This window comes from Podarcis filfolensis (genome assembly GCF_964270895.1).
Source record: "Podarcis filfolensis genome assembly, chromosome: 4".
NCBI lineage: Eukaryota > Metazoa > Chordata > Lepidosauria > Squamata > Lacertidae > Podarcis > Podarcis filfolensis.
This window is the reverse complement of record NC_139607.1, coordinates 31,811,123-31,837,901: the sequence shown is the minus strand read 5'-3', so window position 1 is coordinate 31,837,901 and position 26,779 is coordinate 31,811,123. Positions and strand designations below refer to the sequence as shown.

The following is a 26,779-nucleotide window of genomic DNA, read 5'->3' as shown; positions in this document are numbered from 1 at the left end:
AAAGTCAAGGTATATAAGAGTGGAGGAATAAGTTATATTAAGATTATTACTCTTTTACCTATGTGTTATATTTAAGTTGTTGTTTTTTCTGATTACCTTGTGTTTGACTGTAACACAGTATGCATCGATGATATGATTAAACAGAAAAGCAAATTTCAAAAAGAAAAAAGGTCAACAATTTGTTTGTGTCCAGATTTCTGCTGCTTGAAATATGGCAAACCTATCTGTTGGCCAGAGGCTGGGAACCTCAGACCTAAAGACCTCTTTAACTTTATCTCCCCACACCACAACTCTCATTTGTCCCACTTTGCACCCTTGTGGGATGTGTTCTTGAACTCTGATCATGCCTCTTACTGATCCAGGTGGAGGCTAGACATGGACGTGTTCATACATGTAGAAACTAGCCTACTGGACAAACATAACATTTGCATGCATTGCTCCGCCCACTTTTGCCTCTGCTCACACCAACTGCTGGCGTTTGGCCCTAGAAGGAAATGCCTCCCTCAGGCGAAAAGGTTCCCCGTACCTGCTATTGACTATCACAGATGACTTCTTTCAGCAGAGGGAGAGGACCCTGTAGATGGCAGTGAAGACCTCTGCAAGCCCAATGGCACCACACTGGCGACCCGTGAAGCCAAACAATGGATATAAATTTGAAGCACCTACAGTATTTCCCCTAATTTTTTTCCACTATCATCACACTGCATATGGTGGTGCTTTAGATACCAATGAGGATGCAATGACGGCAGCAGATGATGCCTCCTTTTCCACCTTCGCTGCCACTGAGTAGCCTTGATTATGAGCATGCACCAACTTCCTCTGAAGTTTTTCTCCACTTGCATTCAAGCACATTGAGGTCCAGGGTACACCAGGGAGCCAAGCAGACTCCACAAAATGGGAGAGGGCACTCGGAGGCAGTTGTGTAAATGGTCCGAGTTATGTGATCCTTCTGCAAGTGCAACTGAGCTCAAGGCAGCTAGTGATACATGAAAACAAAATCAAAGAACAGCAGAATGCTAAAGGCAGAATAATAAAATGATTTTTAAAATACAAAGAGTCATTACGCATCATTTAAACAACTGTAGAATGGCGTCCACATTATTGTTGCTATTATTGTATTATGCTGTTAGTTTATTAATTGCACATGGCACCATCAACATGCAAAGCATTTTCCAGAGAGGTCCCTTTTCCTGAGTAGCTTCCAGTCTAATATTCACCATGGAGGAAGGAGTGTCGGAGGAAACAGGTAAGCGACATGTAGTTGTTTCTATTGCACTTGCTCAGGGCAGATAAGAAGTTATGTATGATAAGAGAATTAGGCAATAATAAGGAACCACAATGCAAAGATGTTGGTTTGCATCCAACAGGGTGCTTGGGAGTCAGTCTGGGGCAGTTGCAAGGGGAAGAGAGAGAGAGAGGTAGTTTTACGTGACATGGTACAACCCACACAGTTTTTGTTATTCAGTATTGAACATGTCCAAAATTTAATTTAATGCTGCAATTTGATTCTGTGTGTGTGTGTGTATGCATCCTTCCCCACTTATGCGTGACTGCATATAAGATATAAATCTTTCCAAGCTGGAAATCACAGGAGAGAGCTGCAGAGTCCTTGTGGCTCATGGAGGAGACCCTCCCCGGAGTGCAAAGAGGATGTCGAAAGAGACGGGAGGTGCAGCAGGGCTTGTTGAGCCTGCTCAGCCACAGGGTAGCACAGCAGCTGCTTCCCTGCACATCCTCCACGCTCCCACCAGCCCCAGAGCTTCCATTTTAGTTGTGGGTTTTTTATAGTATTTCTGAACTGGATTGGTGAGAGAGCAGAGAGGGGTTAGAGGCTTTTTAGAGGGTGCTCCCCAGTTATGCACTTTTCGCTTATGCGTGCGGGGGCCGAGAAGGTAACCCCACATGAGTGCTGAGTCACCTGCTTACCATATTTTTCGCTCTATAACACGCACCAGACCATAACACGCACGTAGTTTTTAGAGGAGGAAAACAAGAAAAAAAATATTCTAAACAAAATAGTGGATATATGATTTTTGTGGTTCATGCTGTGGCCACAGACATGTGATCTGACAGTGAGTTTGGAGTAGCCCAATGCAAAAATCCTGAGGATCCATGTGGATCCATGCTTTGTAACCACGGAGGAGGGAAGGAAGGGGAACCATGGATCCTCTGCTCACGACTGCAGCAGATCCCCCCCGCCACCCGCAGGCTTTCGCTCCATAACACGCACAGACATTTCCCCTTACTTTCTAGGGGGAAAAAAGTGAATGTTGTGGTGCAAAAAATACGGTATATATACTATAACTCCTGCAGCATAGCCCCTGTGCCAGTGATGAAAACTCAGCAATGACCCTTGTGCATGACAAATGACACATATGCACTTCATTCCATCTGCACCAGTGTTTCCCAAACTTTTCGTGTTTTTGGACCACAATTCCCATCATCCCTGACCACTGGTCCTGCTAGCTAAGGATGATGGGAGTTGTAGTCCAAAAACAGCTGAAGACCCAAGTTTGGGGAACTCTGCCATAATGCGTCCAATGTTTCAGCAGCACAGGGATATTAAAGGGGGCGAGTTTTAATTCAGAAGCCTTGCCATCTGCCTCTCATTGTCAGTGTCAAAAACATCTGATAGGCTATGAAGAAAAAGCAAATTGCTGCACTGCTTTGGAATATGCCAATGTAGACTTGCTAGTACAAGTAGGAGAGGCTGTTCACAGCGGTGCACTGTGTCTATTTGGATTCCTAATAAGATCGGAAAAGCTGGCTGATGTGGTCTCAGTAGCTGAAAGCCTGCTAAGTAGAATCCTATATTCCAGCCTAATGGACCACAAAGAGAATTGCCAAGAAGCAAGGCAAACTAATCGAGCATAGCTGGCAGATTCAGTCTTGGTTTTGCAAGGGAAAATGTGAATGATTTGAGAGCTGCCGCCGTATCCTGCCCCCTCATTTTCTCCCCTATGTAGCATTTTTTCTTGAGTTGCCACTTAGCTTCAGGGTTCAGTGTAATATCCAAAAGACTTCTTAGCCTGCGTGTTCCTGAGCCATTCTTTCTGAGTTCATAAATGGACGCAGGATTCTGAGTTGTCCTGGATTATTGAGAGTCCCATTGGGATTCATGAGGATCAACAGTGAATATTCTCCAGATTATGCCTTAGCTCTCTTTCTCGGAAGATTTAAAAATCAGATTTTTCTGCTCGTTATATGTTGGTTCTAAAGAGCCAAATAAGGGAACCAGAGCTGCTGGGTTCTGAACTGATGGTTTATTTGTCAATGTCATACATTTAAGAAAAAATTGTCAAGGGATTTTGGAAGAAAAGCCAATCTGATGCACCAAAACCGGGAGGTGGTGGGAATGTCCAATTTTCTTCAAACTGCAGATGGTTTAAAGAGCTTGGATCATGAAAAGGAAGCATTAAAGATGGACTGTTGGTTATACAATGAGGGGACAGAGGCCTTCCACAACATTCTTCACTGATGACCTCTTTGGACCAGCCATATATGTTACCAATGACTTTGCCCATATATGAATAAGTGTCCCACACAGTGGCTGTAACATATGGAGAGGTTTCACACTTAAATCATCACATACTGCGACTGCAATACTACTGTCACTCACCTGGGAGTAAATCCAACAGAACTCAGTGGACACATATATAGGATTGTACTGCATGTCTCAATTTCACTGTGGGGAATCTGCCAGAGTAGGCATTGCAAATAAAAAAGGTGGTTATACGATTTTACACAACTGCAAAATCAGGACGGGTGTGTGTGTGTGTCATCACACAGGTGTTATTTCAAGCCTCCTCCATGTGGTGGTTGCCCTGTATTGACTATGGATCATAGACATGTTTGAATTCAAAATTTCTACAACATCCATGCAGTTCTGTCAGCAAATGCAAGCATACATACACTAAATGACAAGGGTGACAGCCAGCATTAAGTCCTACTCGGAGTAGACCAGCTGAAATCAGTAGATCCTTTCTGAGTATGCCTTAGTCGGATAGCATCTTAAGAATCATGGCTTGAATTTAATTGTTGGCTACTTGGATGAGTTGTACATTTTATGCATTTTAATAACTTCATATTTTGTATTATTGTTTACATATTCTGGCTGGGGCTGATGTCCCACAACACCTGACAGGACACAGATTCCTGGCCTCTGTCATAGGTGGGCAACTAAAGCAAGTGATTCCTTTGCCTTAAGTCACCTCAGGTCCTCTTGATTGCGTTATGTTTCACCTCAGTAGCGCTTTGGGGCTGCCAAGGCAGCATCATCAAAGCAACCCAGCATTCCTTCTGATGTTTTCCACATCATGAGGCAGTACCATGCATAACTTTGAGGTACAATTCAAGCAGTTACATTTGCTGCGTCTCAGACCATCAAGCAAACTTAGGCTGCAGTTCTAAACAACTGTACAGTGGTACCTCGGGTTAAGTACTTAATTCGTTCCGGAGGTCCATTCTTAACCTGAAACTGTTCTTAACCTGAAGCACCACTTTAGCTAATGGGGCCTCCTGCTGCCACCACGCCGCCGGAGCACGATTTCTGTTCTCATCTTGAAGCAAAGTTCTTAACCTGAAGCACTATTTCGGGGTTAGCGGAGTCTGTAACCTGAAGCGTATGTAACCTGAAGCGTATGTAACCCAAGGTACCATTGTATTAAGGAGGACATCATGTTAGACACTGAGAGTTGGGTTCTAGTCCTGGATTCACTGCAGTTGGGTCGCACTGAATCAATGGCAATTAAATTAGTCATGTTTAAGTTTTCACATTGAGTTCAATGGGACCTATGTGCAACCAGGGCTTTTTTTTCCAGCCAGCACTCACTGGAACTCAGTTCCACCCCTTCTCAGGTGGGTGCCATTGCCATTATAAGAGAACAAGGGCAGTATTCATGGTGAGTTCCGGCAGCAATTTTTATAGAAAAATAGCACTGTGTGCGACTAACTTAGATTGGATCCAACTCATAGGTGTGGGGGGGCGCAGTATCAAGCAAAAAATTTATTCAGAGTAGATTCAGCCATTAATTTCAATGGCTCTACTCTGAATAATTTTTTTGCTGCATTAATTCCAGCAGGTCTACTCTGAGGAAAACTTAGTTGAATACCACCCACTGGAACATACTTCTGACTAAATATGCATGCTGCACTTTTAATTATGAGAAATGAATTTATAAATTACATCACATTCTAACTTTCTTTCTTTTCTTTTTTTACAGTTCACAGCCTGTTACAGGTTACTGGAAACAAAACTTTCCCCTAGAAGCAGTAAAAGGACATGCCTGAAGAAAATGAAAACACTTTTATGCAATGGCTGTGAAATTGACAGGCAATAGGGCAAGACGAGAGGAAATCACCATTCCTCTGCTTAACAGCTTCATTGTTATGTATTAGCGTAGAAAGGGGTGTAAGGAATGGCATCAATATGGAGGAGAGAGAGAGAAAAAGAAGAATGTGGGGGAACTCATTTCACATGGCTGAGTTGTCTTATAGCGCTGCCTGTCAGTAAAGGCTTGCAAATATTGTATTACTTGCTGACTTCTGTTGCACAGTAGAAAAACGACAAGGAAACTACAGAGGACTGTCAGCAGTGCAGAAAAGCTGAAAAAATCCTGCATTTTGTTAAAAACCAGAGTGAATAGTAAATTTAGGGGCAATGAACAGAGAAAGAGTACCTGGAATATGGGATGAGCATCAGAATAACGCAGCATGGTTGTTCTCATTTCTATACATTCCCAGAAAGTGGTGGTCATTGGTAGTGCAGTCTTGTCCCCTTTCCCCATGCTTCAAGACTATCTATCTGCCTTATTATTCAAAGGGTCACTTTGTGCAATTAAAATTTCATTCACTGCCTTTTTAAACCAAACAAAAAACAACCACAGGGGGAGGGGGTTATGGATTCATGATGTTACAGGCACCAGCCAATCAGCACTGTGCACAGCCAGTTTCTGCTGCAAAACTGAGAAACTGGTTTCTTTTCAGCTCAGTTCTGGAATGAATGTTATACGCCTGAACAAAAGTCCAGAGGGCACTTCCACAGCAACCCTACTTACTGCTCCAATTTTGCCTATCTGTAATTCTCTGAGGGAGAGAAATTAGAACTCCGCCAGGCCCTTCCAACAACCAAATAATATCATAAGTAGAACTATATAGAGATTTGTGACAAATAAGTATAAAAGTAGCTCATTCACACATGCCACATTCAGCAAGTACTATATAGATGGTTCTAGTGTTTTCAAAATGAGTAGAATAAATTTAGTGAAAGTGGATAAATTATATTCACCGGGAGGCTGCTATGATTTCAAAGCAGAAATGGTGCAAGTAGCGTTCTTATTTATATGTATGCATCTGTTTGATCAGTCCACTAAGTTATTAGTTTACAGAAGACCTCCTTGGTGCCAAATACATAGTGAAAGGTATCAATCACAAATGCAGTCAGACATGCACACACTCTGGCATCAAGGAGGTCTGATCATGACTCATAAGAAACCCGTAACCAATACAAAATGAACAACAACGAAAAGGAAGTGAAGAACTGTTTCTAAAAATATCATAAAACATAAGAATTTCCTATTTACATGACAATTGCTTCAGTTAAAAATGCTACAAATGCCATTGATTTGGGTCCATATAAAAATAGCCTTGTTTACATATTTTCATGTGCATATCTCTTCTCTGATGCAATATTCTGAGCTGAATGAAGATGATCAAAGTGCCCACTTAATTCTTTTTCTCTTCCTGTGGTTTTTCACCCTCGTCACCTGACAGCGTACCACTTCCATACTTCTTCACTTTTGTCTCCACTTTTACAAGTCTCTGCTTGACTTTGGCTTGAGACGCAGTGTACTCTCCGTGGAGTCTAGCAAACCTGGTCTGGAGAATGTCTAGGGCAGCTTCCAGCTTTTCTATTTTCTCCTCCAGGTCTTTGGGATCCGCTCCTGCTTTAGCTGCTTCCTCATCAATCAAATTGTCTTTCATCAAAATCTGCCGTCCTTTTTCTTCTAGTGCCTTTTTGGCATCAGGGTACTCAGTGAGAGCTTCCATCAGGTCATCTTTAGATAAGCAGAACAGGTCAGAATAGCCTATACTTCTGATGTTGGCTGTCCTTCTGTTGCCAGATTTGCTGCCTTTGATATTTAAGATGCTGATTTCTCCAAAGTAGCTGCCATCACTTAGGACCACAAACTGGGTCACACCATCATCAGCCACGACAGCCAGCTTCCCTTCTTTAATAATATACATGTCCCTTCCGATATCCCCTTTCTTGCAGATATAATCTCCAGGACTGAAGACCGTGGGTCTTAGCTTCAACACCAGCTCAATAAGGAGTCCAGCTTCACAGTCTTGGAAGATGCGTACCTTCCTTAGTGTGTCTAAGTGGACGTTGATGGCAATTTCAGCCTTCAGTTTGTCAGGGAGGTACTTCAGAACTTCTTTCTCTTCCACCGTTTTCTTGTTGGTCCACAGGTAATCAAACCATTTAATAACCCTGTTTTCCAAGTCTTTGGTGACTTTTCGGAACTGCAAGTACTGTTTGATAGAATCAACCTTCGCCTGGAACTCTGCCCTAGAGGCATTCATGTTAGAGATCATTGAGCCTACGTTACCGACAATGGTAGCAAAGATGAGCACACCAACCAGGAAGTCCATGACCACAAACAGATACTCTACATCTTTCACAGGAGGTGGAGTCTCGCCAATGGTTGTCAATGTCAATGTTGACCAATATAAACTGTAAATGTATTTCCTGGACAGACGTCCATGTTCTGGATGAGATATATTGGGATAGACCCAGGTGTCTGTTCCAAATCCAATCTGCTTGGAAATAGCAAAAAATATGCATGCATTCCAGTGGATAATGATAAGAATGTACAAGACAAGGTTCCCAATTCGAAACATGTTTGGGTAGTTTGTTCTCGTTTCTGTACGGTCAAAAAACTCAAATAGCCTAGCAATTCTCAGCAGCCGATTAAAGCGCAGCTCAGGATAGTTAACCCCAAATTTAAAATAGCCCAGGTCTGTTGGGACAAGAGAGAGCAAGTCCAGCTTGAACTGCGTAGTAGATTGATAATTCAGTCTTAACTTTTTTTCATCGCGTACTAGTAGTCCTTGTTCCAGGAAACCTGAAAAAGCAAAAGGACAGAGAAGGCAAGAGATTGCTTAAGCAGAACTGTCTACCCCAGAAAGCTGCTCACGCGTTTTCAAATATATTTATTTTCAGTATTTTAACGGTTTTGTGACCATCTATAGCAAAATATTGTTTTGCCACCAATATTTATTGAAATAAATAAAATACAGTTGTACCTCGGCTCCTGAACGCCTTGGGAGTCGAACATTCCAGCTCCCGAACAATCGAAAACTGGAAGTGAATGTTCCAGTTTTTGAATGTTCTTTTGGAAGCAGAACGTCCGACGGGGCTTCCGTGGCGTCCGATTGGCTGCAGGAGCTTCCTGCAGCCAATCAGAAGCCGCGCTTTGGAAGTCGAACGTTTTGGAAGTCGAACAGACTTCCGGAACAGATTCTGTTCAACTTCTGAGGTACAACCAGGCATTGCCACACTCATTTCATTTATTAAATTTCTATCCTGCTCTCCTTCTCCAAAGAGCCCAGGGTGGTAAACACAAAAATGGTAAGACATGGCATTACTCATCATATATAGGTAAGGTAAAGGGACCCCTGACCATTAGGTCCAATCGTGGCCGACTCTGGGGTTGCGGCGCTCATCTCCCTTTATTGGCCAAGGGAGCCGGCGTACAGCTTCCGGGTCATGTGGCCAGCATGACTAAGCCGCTTCTGGCGAACCAGAGCAGCGCATGGAAACACCATTTACCTTCCCGCCGGAGCGGTACCTATTTATCTACTTGCACTTTGACGTGCTTTCGAACTGCTAGGTTGGCAGGAGCAGGGACCGAGCAACGGGACCTCACCCCGTCGCGGAGATTCGAACCGCCAACCTTCTGATCAGCAAGCCCTAGGCTCTGTGGTTTAACCCACAGCGCCATCTGCATCCCAGACATGACATTACTCATCTTATATAGTGCTCATCTTAACATCAGTGGGCAGAATCCAACATTGCATGAGCAGATTTCTGCTCACCCAACAGAACTTCACCTTTCTCTCCTTCTCTCGCCTTCCTTTGCACCCCCAAAATCTGAAGGGTCCCTCAGCTGTACAGAGCAGGTTTTGAGAGTGCATGGGGGGCTGCTGCAGCAGGATGCTCAAGTCCTTTCTGCTCACACCTAGGCTTCATTTGAGCAGTAAAAGCAAAGCAAGGGTTCTTGATTGGCCCAAGATGGCAAAAATAAACAAGAAGCAGATCTGGGAACATAACTGAGCCAAAGCCAGCATGAATCCCACCCCCCTAATTTAACTGAGTCCGGATTCACGCAGACAGACAGAATCTGCTGCCATTCGTGGTGTGATTCCATGGTTGGAAACTGCTCAAACAACTCACCTGTTCTGTACCTGACAAATGTGTCCAGGATATAGATGACATCAGAGGAATAGTCCAAGATCAGCCAAAGTGTAATGTGTTCCAGTTGAAGCTCATCAAAACAGGCTCTAAACAAACAGAAAGGAATGGAAGATTTGCTTAGAGCTAACAACCGGTTCAAGGCAGGTTGCACTGGGGGAGAGCAAACCACACGTTCAACTTTACGTTGAAACATTGCCTGCTTTCATCTCCCATATATTCTCTGAGGTTGTAATTCTCCCTGTGCTTATCTTCCTGATACTGGTAAGGAAAGTGGAGAGCAGAAATCAATTTAGCGGAACTGCACTGAGCAAATAATCCAAGAAAAGCTGTGCAAGGGCGCAGCCTATTCAAAATATAATTCATGATCTGTGAACTGCAGGTCTACTCAGCCCACCAGATGGCGGTGACAGGTTGTTACAAGTGGCAAGAGATTGCTGCAAATGAGATGAGGATGGGGTGGGGAGGGCGGCAGTTCCTGCTTCAGAAAGAGCTGCGTATAGATGAAAGTATAGAATTGTAGGGCTAATATAAACCACTTGAATAGATAGATAGATAGATAGATAGATAGACAGCTGGATCTAATGAGTAAGAGATAACTAGGCCGGCATTCCAAATTTCAGAGCGAGTTGAAAGTGAATAGCACGCAAAAAAAGAGGGAAAATATTAATAAAACATGAATATATTTAAAATTAGCCTGAAAGGTTATATTAAGCAAAACAAGGTTGTAGCATCTTGCATTAAATTGAGAGGAAAAGAGGCGGAAATGAGCTACAGTGACATTCAAAGCAAGCTAGATACAGTAGGCATATGATTTCAAATATAGTCAGCAGATTTAAAAACTGCTACCATTTCGATCTGCGCAACTGTCTCAGAAGAAAGAACGCCAATAAATAAATAAATAAGCACTATAAAAATGATAATGGGGGAAAAACCAAACACCAGGACGAGAGCAGGAAAAGGAAAATCAACCAACGTTGCAGTCAGATACAAATATTTGCTGTGTTTTTTTAGAAGATCTAACGTGTGCAGTAGTAAAGACAAAGGACCAAAACAGGCAATGACAACAGAAGTACCCACTAACGAATAATCCTCACCTACACACTATCAAACACCAGTTATAGAATACGGGTGTTGCAATGATGGTCAACCACCTATAGTACAGATCGCTTGAAGGGTCCATCACAAAGACCTCTTTCTTCTTCCTGAAAAGAAGGGGAAAGCGGGGGGTTATTGTTTTGTTGTTTTTGTTTTAATGCTTTACTTGTTGTTCTAACTTGTATTTTATCTGTGAACCGCCCTGAGATCTTGCGATGAGGGGGTGGTATATAATTTAATAAATGAAATAATAGCAATAAGAATATGCAGGTGTGAGCACATGAAATTCCATTGATCACAGACACATCTCATGTCCCAGAGAGATCCCACTTCCAGTACGCTGAAGGCTGCAATTTCGTAAAGAAATACATTATAGCCAGCATTGGCCCATCTGGTATGGCCCAACATGGCACCCACGTATACATTCATAAATTGGAATCAGCGAGTTTATCTTAGGGTCGCCATATTTCAAGAGGTACAAAATCCGGACACAAAAAGTTGTTGAGTTTTTTCCAGGGTAATCGCCTGACAGCTCCACTGCTGAGCCTGAGTCGCCCATGCCGGATCCCGGGCCACCCCATGCACAAGTTATTATTATTTTTATTTTAACCCCAAATCCAGGACATTTGCTTTAAAATGCAAAATTTCTCCCTGGGTGGTCATGGAGGACCCCCAAAAGAGGACATGTCAGCTAAAGTGGTCTCATCCTGTGGTTAAATTGAGGATGCTTCATTCACAGCATCTTAAGGCTTGAACTGAACAGGGTATCAAACAGATGGCCCATACAGATGTGAAAGACTTTGCTCACCAAACTATCAGCATTACATTTACAACCTTGCCAGTACAGTAAATGCAGAAACTAGACATCTTGTTTTTAACCAGCTTTCACGACCTGCACAATCACTACTATCACAGTACGGCAGCAGGTACTATTACTACAAGTCTACAGCACGCAAAGTACACAACTACCACTATTGTTGCTTCGTTTTCTCACATCAGTAGCGTAATTGAGATGCAATCTTTGCAACACACTTCTTGGAATCAATTATCTACTTTGCCTTTTGAGCATTCTATTTCTTTCCAACCTTCCTCGACATGGTGTTGCAAGAAAGTTGATCCTCATCGGTGGGCACAAGCTTAGGTAGTGACCCAAAGCGCAAATCCCACGGCCATGTCTGAGTAAAGCTGCGTAGGATTGAACTGCAAGGCTGCCATGCTAGGCACATTTCCTTCCAAGGCAGTCTTGTTGAAGTCAGTGGGATCCATTTATCTCCAAGAATGCATGCACAGCCTTGCGCTTCATAGAAGTGCACATAGGTTTAGTGGCTATATCAATGGCGTCCCATCTGTTCACGCTAGCAGTAAACATGACCTTAGTATTGGAAGCTTCAGCTATCAAACCTGAATGTGCCAAATCCTCCGGCCACTGTGGCCAGTTGTGTGCAAGAAATTCAAAGGGTGGGGTTAGCAGGAGCTTCCTTCCTGTAGTACAACCTTTGCCAACTTGGTACCCTCCCGGCAGGGGAGGATGGGAGTTGTAGTCCAATTCATTTGGAGTGCAGCAGCCTACCAAAGACTGCTGCAATACATTCCTCTCTCGCCCACACAACTTGTTTTGCTGTCCTAACTGACCAATGTGCCAAGGAACCAGCAAGTGGGGAGAGGAGGAAAAGTGGGGTCAACACTTTCTTAAACTGCTCTAAGGGGACAACCAGAAAACACAGGCTTTGCCAAGCCTGACTTGCATATCCTTTATAGGTTTACATATGTTTACATTTTTTTGTGAATTCATCTTACAACAGTGCTGTTACTTTCTGTTTAAAAAGGTCTGTGGCCATGTGGATGGGGTCAGTCACAGGAGTTTTGCCCTAACACTCAGAGCTGCAAGCCTTTATACAGGAAGGCAACATGGTGCGGAAAATGCACAGGGGACCAGCTCACATCATGCTGCTGTCACCTGTAAAAGGAGCTCTCAGCACCAAATAATGGCTGCAATGTTTCTGCGTAGGTGCCAGAGTTATCCCATGTTTGCGCAACGTTCTGGGAGAGGTGGCCCTAATTCTCTGTAAGTTGCGGAAGGTCCCTGAGTGGCTGCAGCATTCTAGAATGCGCCGTTTGAATATTCCAGAGCCAAAGCCGATTGTAGGTTTCGACACGACAATCACTCAAGAGCTAAACGACTCAGGAGCAGTTAGTTGATTATACCATTCAATTCTGTACAGAGCAGGAAGTGTGTTGTAAAGATGCAGTCCTCCTAATTTATACTTACTCTTCTTCCTTCTTTTTATCATCCTTTTTATCATCTTTTTTGTCATCCTTTTTCTCCTCTTTCTTTTCCTCCTTTTTCTCCTCTTTCTTTTCCTCCTTTTTCTCCTCCTTAACATCTTTCTTTTCTTCCTTCTTTCTGCATAACACAGTGTGCAACAGACTTAGCAAAACGTGGTTGGCTCATCAGGAGCTGGAGAGCTAGCAAGCAGGGAGCAGGTTCAGGAAGACTAGAGGAGGCCAGTCTAAAGTTTACCCAAATGGCTACTTGAGTGGCTTAATACAAAATATTGGGCACATCACAAGAGTTGGTGAATATCAGAAACACAACAACACACACACACACACAAAATGTGGCTGGTTTTGAAAGAGCTTAGTACACACTTTATACATTTGCCAGCAATAAGTCTTTCACACAACAGCCCAGAATTTATCTATTGGGCTGGTGTGCTAAGGAATCATTCTGACACCTTTCTTTGGGGTAGGGTAGGGAAATAAAGTCTGATGAAGTATAAGAAATCTCTATAGAGAGTTTGTGTCAAGTTGTCCCTCTGCACCATTACCTAGATAGTACGTGGTGCTGTTTATTTCTTGAGAGCGGCTGTAAGACTCCTATCATTAAACCAAGAATGCCTGCCCAGCTGAAATGAATAGTGCTTGTGGATTGTTCCCTGCCCAATCTACTTCTCTGACAATTATGAAGCCATACGTGGGATATTTAACATGCAGTCAAACCAACATTTCATGTTTCGCTAGATAGGCACATGATAGGAGCTGAAGCTCACAGAGTCTTCCTGTAAGTTTGCTAGAGAGGACTCTGTGAGAGACCCGCCTGCTGTGCCCTGACAGGGGGAAGGTGTAGCCATATATTCTCCTCCCTGCCTGGGCACATTCTCTTCCTCTCTTCGGTGACATCTGCTAAATCCGAGCTCCATGATCAGACTCCCTTTTAAGCTGGACTTTGTAGCTGATATACCATCTGTTACTCTGCAACACGTATTCTGAGCGAGTAAACATTACTTTTACCTTTTACAAGGCTATTTTGTATGTGATTGAGGAGAAAAGCCAGGAAAATCCAGTCTGCCTTAAAGCATCCTGGATTACTCAAACTAAAAGACACAATATTAAACATGAGAGAGATGGTGAAAGAGAGACTTAGGCCTGGCACAAACATCACAATAAGCCACAGTTTGTTTTAAAACAGGCTTACCCATGGAAGTACCTTTCCACTGCCAGGTGGGTTCATTGTCTGCCCCATGCAGCTCAACCAAGACACAGGATTGCTTGTCATGTTGTCCAAACCAAGGCTATTGTTGGTTTCAAACAATGCTTGAGCGGTAAGCCATAAATAAACTATGGTTTGTCCTTGATGTTTTTCTGGCTTGTCTCTTGCGCTTTTGTTTGAAACAAACTGTGGTCTGGGTTCAGATGACATGACAAACAGCACTATGGTTTGTTTGACCAATGCAGGTGCTATGTAAGAGGGGGGAAGCTGCTCAGAGACCCACACAGCAGAGAGGAGCCACATTCCTGATAGAACCGTAGTTTAGCAAGTTAGCCTGAGCATGAGTTGCACACTGATACACACAGCTCATGCGCTCCCACTTTGTTCCTTCTCTAAGTTGTCTGGTGAAACAAACTACAGAGCAGCTGACTTGGCGTCCATTACATCCAAACAAGTACTGATGGTTTGCTTCTCCCAAACAATCCATGATCGGGAAGCCAAGGGTGAAACCTTGGCTCCAGATCATGGTTTGTTTGGAGAGAAACAAATTATGAGCCAAGGTTTGGATATAATACCAAGCCAAGTGGCTTGTTTTCCCACACAACTAAGAAATGAGTGAAATGAGGAGTGTGACACCAAATTCACAGCTCACACGTCAGCCAGTTTGCTTAAATGTGGTGTGAGTCCAGTGTTATGACAAAACACAGCCCAGTTAAAAGAATGGACAGATTTTATCTATGAATTTACATGGGGAAAGCTCCACAAAATCAGCCAGGAGGCTACAATTCAAAGTAAGGCTATAAATACAAGGGCAAGGGGTCCCCCCCTAAATACTACGGTGTGTAAATTCCCAATTAGCAGCATCACTAACCAGAAGGAAAGGGATAGATTATCATCTACAAGGAAGAGATTTTCCACAAAAGCATGGCAGCTGAAATAGGGCTTAGAAAGGGGGGGTGGGAGGACAATTGATCTACAGTTGTGAGGAGCATGTTTTGCAGCAGTGGGGAGGGACTAGGTAAGGCACAGATCATCTACGTACTTACTCTTCATTGGTGTTGTTGGAATAGTTGATGTTAAATCTGGCCAGAGCCCATTGACTACAGTGAGTTAAAATTAACAAGTAAATGCATGGGTGAATAAAAGAGCAATGCAGAAAGCAGCATTTAATACATTGGTCACTGTGTGCAACTATCCTTACCTCCATTATTCATTGCACTGTTAGGCCTTCCCAGATTCTGACAAGATTAAGGAGGTCAACTTTGACCGCAGCACTAAGCTCCTTTGCGTAACTATCCAGGGCACCGGGCACCCATGTTCACGTGCAGCTCACACACGTTTGTGGCCATGCCTGGTGCCTGAAGCACTTTAGCCTGGTCTCAGGCGTCCTAATGCTCGATGGTGGAGGATCCGGCTATTTATAGCACCCGTTTGGCTGCGACTCTTAAGTGTTCCTCAAGCCGTTCCAGTCATCCTCACAGCAGCAGTGCCAAGACTGGCTTGGCAGAAAACAGGCATATTTACTGCTGCTGCAAACACCACGGCAGAGCAGAGACATGGCTGGAACGCTGCAAATCTGGAACTTTGAAGGAAGGGGAATGTTATCTATTGGAGAGCCCAGGTTCAACACTTATCATTTGGGGGAGGGAGGGACATCGCGGTTGCATCAGTGATGCAAGCTTTTGATTCCCTGCCTGTGATAGGTGGAGACTCACAATTCTAAACTGAAGTGAACATACGAAGCCTGCAGTTAAGGAGCGCCCAGATTGGTCTCTGAAACCTTGTAATCAACAGCAGATATTGCTAGATACACAGAACACAGATTACTGGGGTATCACAGCTTGGTTGGTAGAGCACGAGACTCATAATCTCAGGGTTGTGAGTTTGAACCCCAAGCTGGGCAAAAGATTCCTGCATTGCAGGGCCTTGACTGGACAGCCCTCGTGGTCCCTTCCAACTCTACAGTTCTAATATTCTATGCCCTCTTTTAATCGTCCAGGGGCTACTACTTAAAATGGTTAAATACTGTCAACACACAGAGCAAACGTTTAGAAATATCTCCTTGACTGAATCAGGTGTAGACATTCTACAAGCTCAGGGACCTGACAAACAGAATGTGACCTTCCAGATGCTGTTGGACTACAACTCCCATCATTCCTCACAATGGACCATACTAGGTGGGGCTGATGGGAGATAGAAGCCAAGAGCATGGGGAGGGTCACAGACTCTGTGTTCCTGTGCCACACAATGCAGCATTCTAAGGGCTCGTTTCTGATTGGATAGTCCAAGGGGCGAGAAAAAGTTGAAAACCTAAATAAGCAATATTTGGGGAAAGCTGAGACACCACAGAGCCCCGGGCAAGGTTCCAATGTCAATGGACAAGGCTGCTGGAGAAGGATGGTTTGCATGGGTTGGTAGTGCACATTATATGCACCCAGAAAGTCTCAGGTTCACTTGCTGTCATCTCCTGGTAGGGTTGGGAAACTCTAAACAGCTGCTGCTGTCAGTCAGTGCAGACAATACCAACAAGATGAACCAATGGTCTGACTTGGGACAATGTAGCTTCCTGTGCTGTGTCCCGTCCTCATTTTCTCCCCACCAGCTTCCATTCTCTCCTCCCTCAATTCTACCAATGGTCAGATCCCAGCCTCTATGCCCTTCCTTTCTCACTTTCCACGCATTGTTTCCTGCCCAACAGTGTGAGCTTTTTGGGGGGTCGGGGGAGAAATGAATCTTGGGCGTATGGTCATTTTTGCCGAAGAGGCAAAATTGATTTATCTCTGCAAATCCATTTCATCTGCATTGTTATTCTCACTGCAGAAGTTTGGTTTCATTTGGCATCAAACAGGACTGGGGAACCTGTGGTCCTTCAGATACTGGTGAACTGCAAGTCCAATCAATCACAGCCAGCAGGGTCAAAGGGCAGAGATTATGGGAGTTGCATCTGCACGGTCACAGGTTCCTCAGCCCTGGTGTAAAATATGGAAGATTGAGTAATGCATTGCCATGCATTGCAAACCATCCATATTTCAAAATGGGCAACCAAGTTCAGTCTGGAAGCCTGGAGCGGAAGTCATAGAAAGGATCCAGCCATAAATCTACATGATCAGGAGTATGACTGAATGGGTACATTCACCGAAAACTATTGATATAGACTTGTAGCCCTTATACATGACAGGTGCAAGTCACATCGCATTAAAGCTAATGGCGAGACTTCCAATTAATTTTTAGGATTGTCTACAGCAGGGCCGAGGAAGCTCTGGTCCTCCAGAGGATGCTGAACTCCAACTCCCATCAGCCCCAGCTAGCATGGCCGGTGGTCAGGGATGATGGGAGTGGGAACCTAAAAACGTTTGGAGGGCCAAAGTTTCCCCATACAATATTCAGTACCTATCAGTGCTGCACTAAGCAATGCTTTTTTCCCCGAAATCAGAGCCTCGTAGCTCCTTCCCAAAGTCCAAGAAGCTTCTTCCCAGCTTAGGAAAGGAGGCACAATGCTCTGGCAGAGTCCGAGAATCCTCCCTTGCATGGTGAGTACTGACACCTTTTTTCCTAGGAGAAAAGCACTTGCACTAAGTATCCCTCTGCCACAGGCAGGATCATTCTTCCTCTGTAAACACAATGTTCCAAGCAAATATCATCCCACAGAAGCTGTATCCTCTTACTTTTTCAATCCATCTGCCTCATCGTAGTTCAGCTGGGTGTTGCTGTCTCTACTGGGAATGTCTTTGAGTTCTGGCCCTCGGATTCGCTCAAGAAAGGAATCTGGCCTTTGGTCTTCATGATGTAAGTTCCTCCTGGCCCAGGATCGCAGTGATAAGATGAACCACGATAACCTGAAAGGATGGAGGGAACAGCTAGGCAGTACGAACTGACCAGGGGAAAGTGAACAACTGTACACGTACTTCAGAAGGTTTCCTAAGGTTAGCATTCCCTTGTAATTGTGTCATCAAAGGTCTGTTTGAAACTTTCACAAACTAAACACATGGTGCTTGCAGAACCCTTTATTATTATTATTATTATTATTATTATTATTATTATTATTATTATACAGTGGTACCTCAGGTTAAGTACTTAATTCGTTCTGGAGCTCCGTACTTAACCTGAAACTGTTCTTAACCTGAAGCACCACTTTAGCTAATGCGGCCTCCTGCTGCTGCCGTGCCGCCAGAGCCCGATTTCTGTTCTTATCCTGTAGCACTATTTCTGGGTTAGCGGAGTCTTTAACCTGAAGCGTATGTAACCTGAAGCGTATGTAACCTGAGGTACCACTGTATACCCCTCCCATCTGGCTGGGTTTCCCCAGCCACTCTGGGAAGCTTGCAGCATATATTAAAACATAGTAAAACATCAAACATTAAAAACTTCCCAAAACAGGGAAGGCCCTCTGCCTGATTCCCTGCAAGTTCTCTTCTTGCAGTAAGGGAACCAGCAGAAGACCCTCAGAGGAGGACCTCAGTGTCTGGGCTGAGAGATAGGAGTGGAGACGCTCTTTCAGGTATACTGGGCCGAGGCCGTTTAGGGCTTGAAAGGTCAGCACCAACACCTCACTCCTTCCATTTTGATGTATTTCCATTTGATGAGGTGGATGTCTACACTTCAATCTTTACATTTCAACATCTGAAGTAAATATTACACATATGTGCACAGGCGGATATATGTATAATCACATCTAACCAGGGATATTCAAGTTATTATGGCACTGCAGCCAGAAAATCCTACATGATTTCTCCTTTTCTAGGCAACAAAGATAATGAATAGCATTTGCTACCATTTCATGACACTCCAAAACATCTGCCCAAGGTGGCCTCCCCACTCTGGCTAAAAGTAGGGCTGGTCCCATAATGTAAAGGTGTAGCTGAACCTTGCGCTATTGAAGTATTCATAGGACGGATTAAGTCCAAAGGAAGCCAATGGAAAGCTTTCACACTCTGTGTTCTCCCCACTACTAATGCAGAGACAAAGCTATTTTTGCTAACATGGGTTTCTCCAACAACAATAACAAAACACTCTTCTTCACATAACCTAAAACCGCTTACATGATAAGTAACAATTCTTTGTCAAAGTTGCACGGTGAACATGTTGCTTTTGTCCAAAATATATTCTGGAGAAAGAAACCCCCTGTGGCAATTAAAGGGAACGGACCCAGCATTTTTGTGCCAATATTTTCAAAGCTGGATGCTTTCCCACACGTCAGACGCACAATCAACAAAACATTGAAGAGAACGTAACATTTTGCAAGGACTTAGTGCTGCTCCACACAGCCTCATTTTAGCTGGTGCTGAGACAAGCCCCATGGTGGCCTTTCAGAAGATTGTGGTTCCCCACCACCTCCCATGAAAACTGTTGAAGTGGGAGTTATGCCAAATACAAAATGTGACTTCTGATAGAAAACCGAAAAAGGTTTCACCAAGATTTCACTCTCAATTTTACATTCTCTCAAGGAACTAAAAAGAACATGCTTCGAATACCACCTTAATCGCCCAGTGCAGCTCGCCCCCAATACTAATCAGGGGTGCCAACTTGAATAAAATATTGGGAGGGAAAACTAAGCACAGTCAATCATATGACGCAGTGCACACACACCATTTGAATGGCAATGCCCCTCAACTCTGGGGTGGCCTGGCCCACTCAAATATTTTAGGAGGGGGGCAACGACCCATTGGTCCCTAGGAGTTGGCTCCTATGATCCTAATAGTTCAGATGGTGATCAATTTATCGTCCATTTCTTCTATAGTAGTTTGATATGAACGAAAAATTTCTTTCTTAGGCATTTTCGCTGGCCAGCCCCGCCCCGCCCCTTTGCTTCCAGTGCGAGATCCCATTAACCTCTTGCAAGGTCACTGCCATGCCATCTCCCAAACGTAGCTTACCTAGCCATCGCTCCGCTGCCTGAGAACGAGCTTCTTCGAGATTCAGGCAGGCCGCCCGTCTCCATGGAAATGACTCTGTGCAATTCGGGAGACGTGTCCTCCTCACACAGCGAGCGGGTCCTTGAGAATCAAAGAGTAAAACCCGAAAGAACAACACATTTAGCCCCCATTTGACGTGCACTTGCTATTCCTCCAGCTCTCCCAATTAGGCAACAACCGTGGAGGAACATGCATTCCTTCCAAAGTCACAAGTGCTATTACTGTCACGGGTGACGTTATGAAAAACGCAGCACATTAATAATCTTCCGCCTCAGTTCCGCATCGCTTGATGTCCACAAGAATTTTGCCAGACGGAACTTACTGACAGATGCATTGTCTTCGCATCTATTAGATTTTCTGCCAGACCCATCCTAGATGGTCAAGGCAGAAAACAATAGGTGAGCCGGGGGTGGGGGTGGGGGGACTGTAGAAATCCAGTCAGAATCAAAGCCCACATGCTAAAAAAAATCAACAGATACTAAAATCCATTCTGAGATGAGGGTAGAGGAGGAAATCCATTATATGGCTCAGAATGCAAACCTGAACCCACTTATCTGGGAGTCAATCCCATTGAATCCAATACTTCTGATCAGCCATGGTTAGGATTGCACTGTTAAGGCTACAGTTCGACATTTACTTAGATGGGGTAGAAGGCATCCTATGGATTTAAATGGGCCTTATTTCTGGGTAGACCTGCACAGGAGTGCATGACGAGGTAAATTAGTGGGCTGGCATTTGTATTTATGATCTGACGTAGCCATTTCTGGGCCCAGGCACAGTGAGGCTGTGGTGGGGTGTGCAGAGAGCAAATGAATACCAGGAGACATCTTCTCATGACCAAGTGGGCAGGGAGTGGGGGAGGGGACTCAGAGTTTTTCTGAGCAGCAGGCAATGGCTTCAAGGGCATTATTGTGCCCATAGGCACCATGTTGGAAACCCTTGTGAACTATATTCCCATAATGTTTGGGTTTCAGGTTGTGCTTTATTTGGGAGTCAGGCTATGTTGAATTACAGAACCAAGTTTACCTGGTAAACCCATTTTCAAGCTTATCATCAGGGTCATCGTTGATAGTCTTCAGAGACAGCCTATGGATCGCAGGACAGGAGTGATAGGTATCAACTTTAGCCATTTTGCTTTACATATCAGCCTCCAAACCGTACCTGAAATACACAAAGAATGCACTGTGAATCCTGCATTACAGAGAAGAGACTTTAAAGTTCTTTTTTTAAAAAATCAACAGAATAAAAAGACCAAAAGGAGAAGGGGAACTTATGCAGAGAAATTGTGGCATTGTTTTGCTCAGAAGTCATTCCCAAAGTTCAAAGGGACTTTGCTCCCTAACATTTAAGACAGCCGTCTCAGCAAACTAGAAGTGACATTAATCATACCATTACATATCCATGCATGTTTCTTTTTATCATTCACCTAGTTATTGGCTCTTCAATAGACCTATCGCACAGAAAACAGGCAAACGACCTGGGATCCTCCAGATGTTGTTGGACTGCATCTTCTGGTGTTGCTGGACCACAGCCCCAGCCAACAATCAGGGATGATGGGAGCTATAATCCACATCTGTAATCCACATCTGGGGCTCAACACACTGGCTACCCCTAGAATGTTCAACACAAGTGAATAAAGGTGGCATCAAGGAGGACAGAAGGTAGATCTCTGAGTGATTCAAAAGGCTTATTACTTCCAACCATTTAATAGTAGCAACAACAAAAATTTGGGTGGCCAGGTGCAAAAGAAGGTAGGGCTCCTAGACTTTTAATAGTTGTATAGAAGAGGGAATTTCATCCATTGTTAAAGATGCAAGAGTCCTGGCCACTTTTGCACCTGGCTCCCAAACAAGAAGACTGCGATTAAGAAAACAGGCAGAAGGCAGAGAACCAGGAGCGAATGTCTCAAATGTACGGTGCAGATTTTACCCTAAAAGTCCATCACTCTTTAGTCCAATTCGAACCAATGAGACTTGTGTCACATGAAGAATTTGTCCCATTTATTTCTACGGGACCGAAGCAAGAGCCCTCGACCTGCACAAATTAATGTGTTTTATTTATTTAAAATGTTATGTTCCACATCTCTGAAGAAAATAAATAATGGCTTAGAAGAACACAAAATACAATTCTAAACCAGCAACGTTACTCAGTAACAACAGAGAAATAGCCACAAGAAATGAAGGAAAGAGCAATTTTGTCAACCAAAACCCTGTTGGAAGAGGCTTATGCTCCTCCCAGAAACCATCAGAAGAGTATCTTCTCACACCTCTGCAGAAAGAAAATTCCACAAACATGGGTCAATATCGAGAAAATCTTCGTTTTATGGCCAACACTATCCAAACACATCACAAAGATGGCAACAGTGATCCAGAAGTGGAGAGGCAGTCAGGAAGGTATGAAGGTCCCAAGCCATGCGTGGCTTCAAAGCATTTTAAATAATACCCTGACTTAGACCAGTGGTGGGGAACCTCCAGCCTTTGGGCCCAACTGGTCCCACTGGACCTTGCAGTTTGTCCACCACCAGGCTGGACATCATATATATGATGTCATTGATAGCTTAACCCTTAAAACTGTGGCCAAAAGCAAGAAGAATCAGGAGAATACCCTGGTATTTCTTTTGCAGCCAAAGGCCAACATTTTTCAAAATTAAGCAATGCAGAGCAACAGAAAAAGGCTGTGCATATAAAGAATTGGGAGCACATTTAGAGCAAGCTGCCAATTCCTTCCCTTGACATTCTATAATCAGATGTCATGGTGATGCTGGGTGACTGGCAGTTTGAGAGGTCCTAGCTACCTGTCAAAGTGGTCACTTGAGGGTCCCATCTAGCTGGATCCAGATTTCTACTCTAGTTTACAGCCAGAAGCATATTTAAAGTCATTAAAGCTATGGTTTTCCCAGTAGTGATGTATGGAAGTGAGAGCTGGACCATAAAGAAGGCTGATCGCAGAAGAATTGATGCTTTTGAATTATGGTTCTGGAGCAGACTCTCGAGAGTCCCATGGACTGCAAGAAGATCAAACCTATCCATTCTGAAGGAAATCAGCCCCGAGTGCTCACTGGAAGGACAGATCCTGAAGCTGAGGCTCCAATACTTTGGCCACCTCATGAGAAGAGAAGACTCCCTGGAAAAGACCCTGATGTTGGGAAAGATGGAGGGCACAAGGATATGTATGTTGTGATATGCATGTTTGGTGATCTTTGCCGCACTGATACCCTCTTGGGCGCCCCCAAAAAATTTAAAGGGGAAAAAGCTGGGTGTACATTTCCAAAATATAAGATAAAATAAAATAACAAATAAAATAAAAACTACATACAGCAACAGTGTTTTGTGTTGTGTAGGCTCCTATGATGATTGTAAGTAATACAAATTTTGTTATGTGCAAATGGCTTTAGATACCTATTAGGTCCATAAATTACCATATAGCATATATTCAACACAAAAAACAGCAACAATTTGTTGTTGACAAAGGACAGCTGGACATATAAAGTGCCCCATTACCTTCAATAGCAGACCTCAACCTCAGCCCTCCAGATGTTTTTGGCCGACAACTCCCATGATCCCTAGCTAGCAGGACCAGTGGTCAGGGATGATGGGAATTGTAGTCTCAAAACATCTGGAGGGCCGAGGTTGGGGAAGCCTGGCTTAGGGCCTCCTGACTAGGATGCAATGTTTACATTTAAAGCGGCCAGCACAAATATCAATTCTTGTGCAAACTTTCCATTCAAGAAGTTCAACGTCTGCATTATTCTTCCATTGCCTTAAATTATTCAGCTTGAATAAGCTGGATCACTAAATTTTGCTCCATTGAAGTACTGTGCACAGTTTACAATGGAAGGTATGCCATTATTATAAAGACACGCATTTAGGATTGCCTCTAAATACAGATGGATCGATCAGTTTCCAGTCTGGATCTGTTTCTCACATATTCAATCATAAATCAATCCCATCCGGTGTCTCCACATTTAGCTGCGATAATAATAATTTTAAAATCCATATGAACATTTAAATGTTTTATTTCAAAATAGCATTTCAATGCATGTTTTATCTCAACGTATGCCTTTCTAAATGTATTTTATCCTAAAATATGCAATGAATAAAATAAAATTACACATTCTCTTCCTGAGCAGAGAACTGTACTGTAAAGTTCTGCAGAAGTGCGTACTCTGAAGGATAATTACTTTCCAATCTGTGTCTTAGACCAAGAGGTGTGAATTAAATCAGCGTGTTTAAAAACGCCGATCGAATGAAATCCTCTCCCATCTTTAACTGCAGCTAGTCATGTAGGCTAAAGAAAAAGGAAACTATTCAAAGACTCCATGACGGAATCAACAGACAGTGACTCAGCATATCAAGGCAAATCAGCACATCACCCCCCTAATCTCTGCAGATCAACTGCATAAAGCACTTCTATTTTCTGTAACATCCATTGAATTTGGAGAAAGGCTAGGCACAAGCCCAAGTACCTGTAAGGAAATTAGGCAGCATCACTGGCCTTGCTGAAAATGAAAGACTTGCTTTGTAAAACCTGCTGCTCACCTTTCAGAAAACAATGTGTCGTGTCTCATAATACAGATCCCATGTAATTTATAGAATGTCAACATAAGAACGGCTTCAAGAGGCAGTGAAAGGTTTCCCAGCTTTTCGACCAAAGATACCTTGGACTGCAGCTCAGACCACATACCTTCAACTGTCCCTGTTTTCCAGAGACAGTCGCGGATTTACAGAAGCCACCCAGGTTTCTGATTTGATCCCATAACGCCCCACTTTTCCTTAGGATGTCCCCGTTTTCATCAGAGAAATGTTGGAAGGTATGGAGTTATGTGACCCCGCAACCCAAGGAGATAAGTAACTATACAACCTTTAGAAGGCATCTGAAGGCAGCCTTGTATAAGGACGTTTCCAAATGTTTAATGTTTTATTGTGTCATTATATATGTTGGAAACCACCCAGAATGGCTGGGGGAACCCAGTCAGATGGGTGGGGTATATATTATTATTATTATTATTATTATTATTATTATTATTATTATTATTTAGGACTTCCCTATTTTCATTGGAGAAATGTTGGAGGGTAGGACATACTCCATCACACAAGAGTACAGTGGTACCTCGGGTTACATACGCTTCAGGTTACAGACTCTGCTAACCCAAAAATAGTACCTCAGGTTAAGAACTTTGCTTCAGGATGAGAACAGAAATCGTGCTCTGGTGGCACGGCGGCAGCAGGAGGCCCATTAGCTAAAGTGGTGCTTCAGGTTAAGAACAGTTTCAGGTTAAGAACCGACCTCCAGAACGAATTAAGTTCTTAACCCGAGGTACCACTGTATGTCTCATTGAAGCTTTCTCTTCACTTCCACCCCCAAGCCAAAACATAACCAGTCCTGCAAGTTAACAGCCACACATTGGCCATTGGCCTGAGGCAACCCATGGCTTTCACTGCTGAGCATTGATATTGTTTCTTGAGTGAGGAAGCTGAGTTGAATGCTTCCTAGCTTTGAATTCAATTGAGAGTCCTGTGTAAGTCAGACGAAGCTGTCTTACAGCTCACAAGCCACTCACCCATTTATCCTGGCCTTGTTTATCCGCAGCCCTAGGGAAGATACTTACTGAAAGGAGTAGAGTGCTTTTTTTGGCACCTGAGGTCGCAGTCATTTATTTCACCACAGAATAAATAAACAGATGCCCCTTGCAGCTGAGATCCTGATTTGCATGCTGATCACTTAGGAATGTGGGATGCTTTTTACATCTGGCTCACTATTGACAGCAGCTCTCCAGGGTTTTAGGGACAGGACATACTCAAGGAGGGTATGAAATAGGGCTGATAAGGGGTGTGGCATCAGGAAAGGGTGTGTGGCTGAGGAGATCCCCAAAGGGCAGGTATAGAGGTTGCACCTGCATCCAAGACCTGAGGTTCCCCACTCTTGCCACAGTAGTTTTTAGTCAACAAAGTGCTTTACAGTCATTAACTTTTATCTTTACCCTCAAACATTTCTCCGATGAAAATAGGGATGTCCTACCCAGTGCTGTTTTTCTAGAAAGAGGTGCCAGAAATCACCATGAATGCCTGCCTTGTTCTCTTATAATGGCAATGGCACCCACCTGAGAGGTGCTGGAACTGAGTTCCGGCAAGTTCCAGGTGAAAAAAGCCCTGGTCCTACCATACCCTCCCACATTTCTCCAATGAAGATAGCGACATCCTAAGGAAAAGCGGGACATTCCAAGATCAAATCAAAAACTGGGATGGCTTCTGTAAATCCGGGACTGTCCCTGGAAAATAGGGACACATGGAGGGTTTGTTGTTTCTACTCTGTGAAGCACTTATTAATTTATGTGCGAGCCTACATAAAATGCTGGGACACAAGTGGCGCTGTGGGTTAAACCCAGAGCCTAGTACTTGCCGATCAGAAGGTCGGCGGTTCGAATCCCCATGACGGGGTGAGCTCCCATTGCTCGGTCCCTGCTCCTGCCAACCTAGCAGTTCAAAAGCACATCAAAGTGCAAGTAGATAAATAGGTACCACTCCAGCAGGAAGGTAAACAGCGTTTCCGTGCGCTGCTCTGGTTTGCTTAGTCATGCTGGCCACATGACCTGGAAGCTGTATGCCGGCTCCCTCGGCCAATAAAGCGAGATGAGCGCTGCAGCCCCAGAGTTGGCCACGACTGGACCTAATGGTCAGGGGTCCCTTTACCCTTTACCTTACATAAAATGCTATGAGATTTCTTTCCCTGCTCACTTTCTCTTCTGCCGGCATGCCCCAGCCTACTTCCCCTAGGGCTAGGCAATCCAGAGAGGTGGTGCTGAAG

The 26,779-nt window shown here is 43.8% G+C and overlaps 1 protein-coding gene across 2 annotated transcripts in view; it reads right to left on the bottom strand.

Annotated features, from left to right (window-relative positions):
- Window positions 1–6,250: 6,250 nt before the first annotated feature.
- CNGA3 (cyclic nucleotide gated channel subunit alpha 3) overlaps window positions 6,251–26,779 on the bottom strand; it is a 36,207-nt gene continuing 15,678 nt past the window's right edge. The window contains exons 2-9 of one of the 2 annotated variants that reach the window (XM_083610669.1): window positions 21,002–21,136; window positions 19,937–20,056; window positions 17,729–17,899; window positions 15,110–15,163; window positions 12,843–12,977; window positions 10,573–10,680; window positions 9,458–9,564; window positions 6,251–8,126 (exon numbers count right to left, since the gene is read on the bottom strand). In XM_083610669.1, the coding sequence (XP_083466795.1) occupies window positions 6,724–8,126; window positions 9,458–9,564; window positions 10,573–10,680; window positions 12,843–12,977; window positions 15,110–15,163; window positions 17,729–17,899; window positions 19,937–20,056; window positions 21,002–21,105 (2,202 nt within the window). In that variant the 5' untranslated portion in view covers window positions 21,106–21,136 and the 3' untranslated portion in view covers window positions 6,251–6,723. The remainder of the gene's footprint in view (window positions 8,127–9,457; window positions 9,565–10,572; window positions 10,681–12,842; window positions 12,978–15,109; window positions 15,164–17,728; window positions 17,900–19,936; window positions 20,057–21,001; window positions 21,137–26,779) is intronic. The other variant, XM_083610670.1, reaches the window with a different exon arrangement.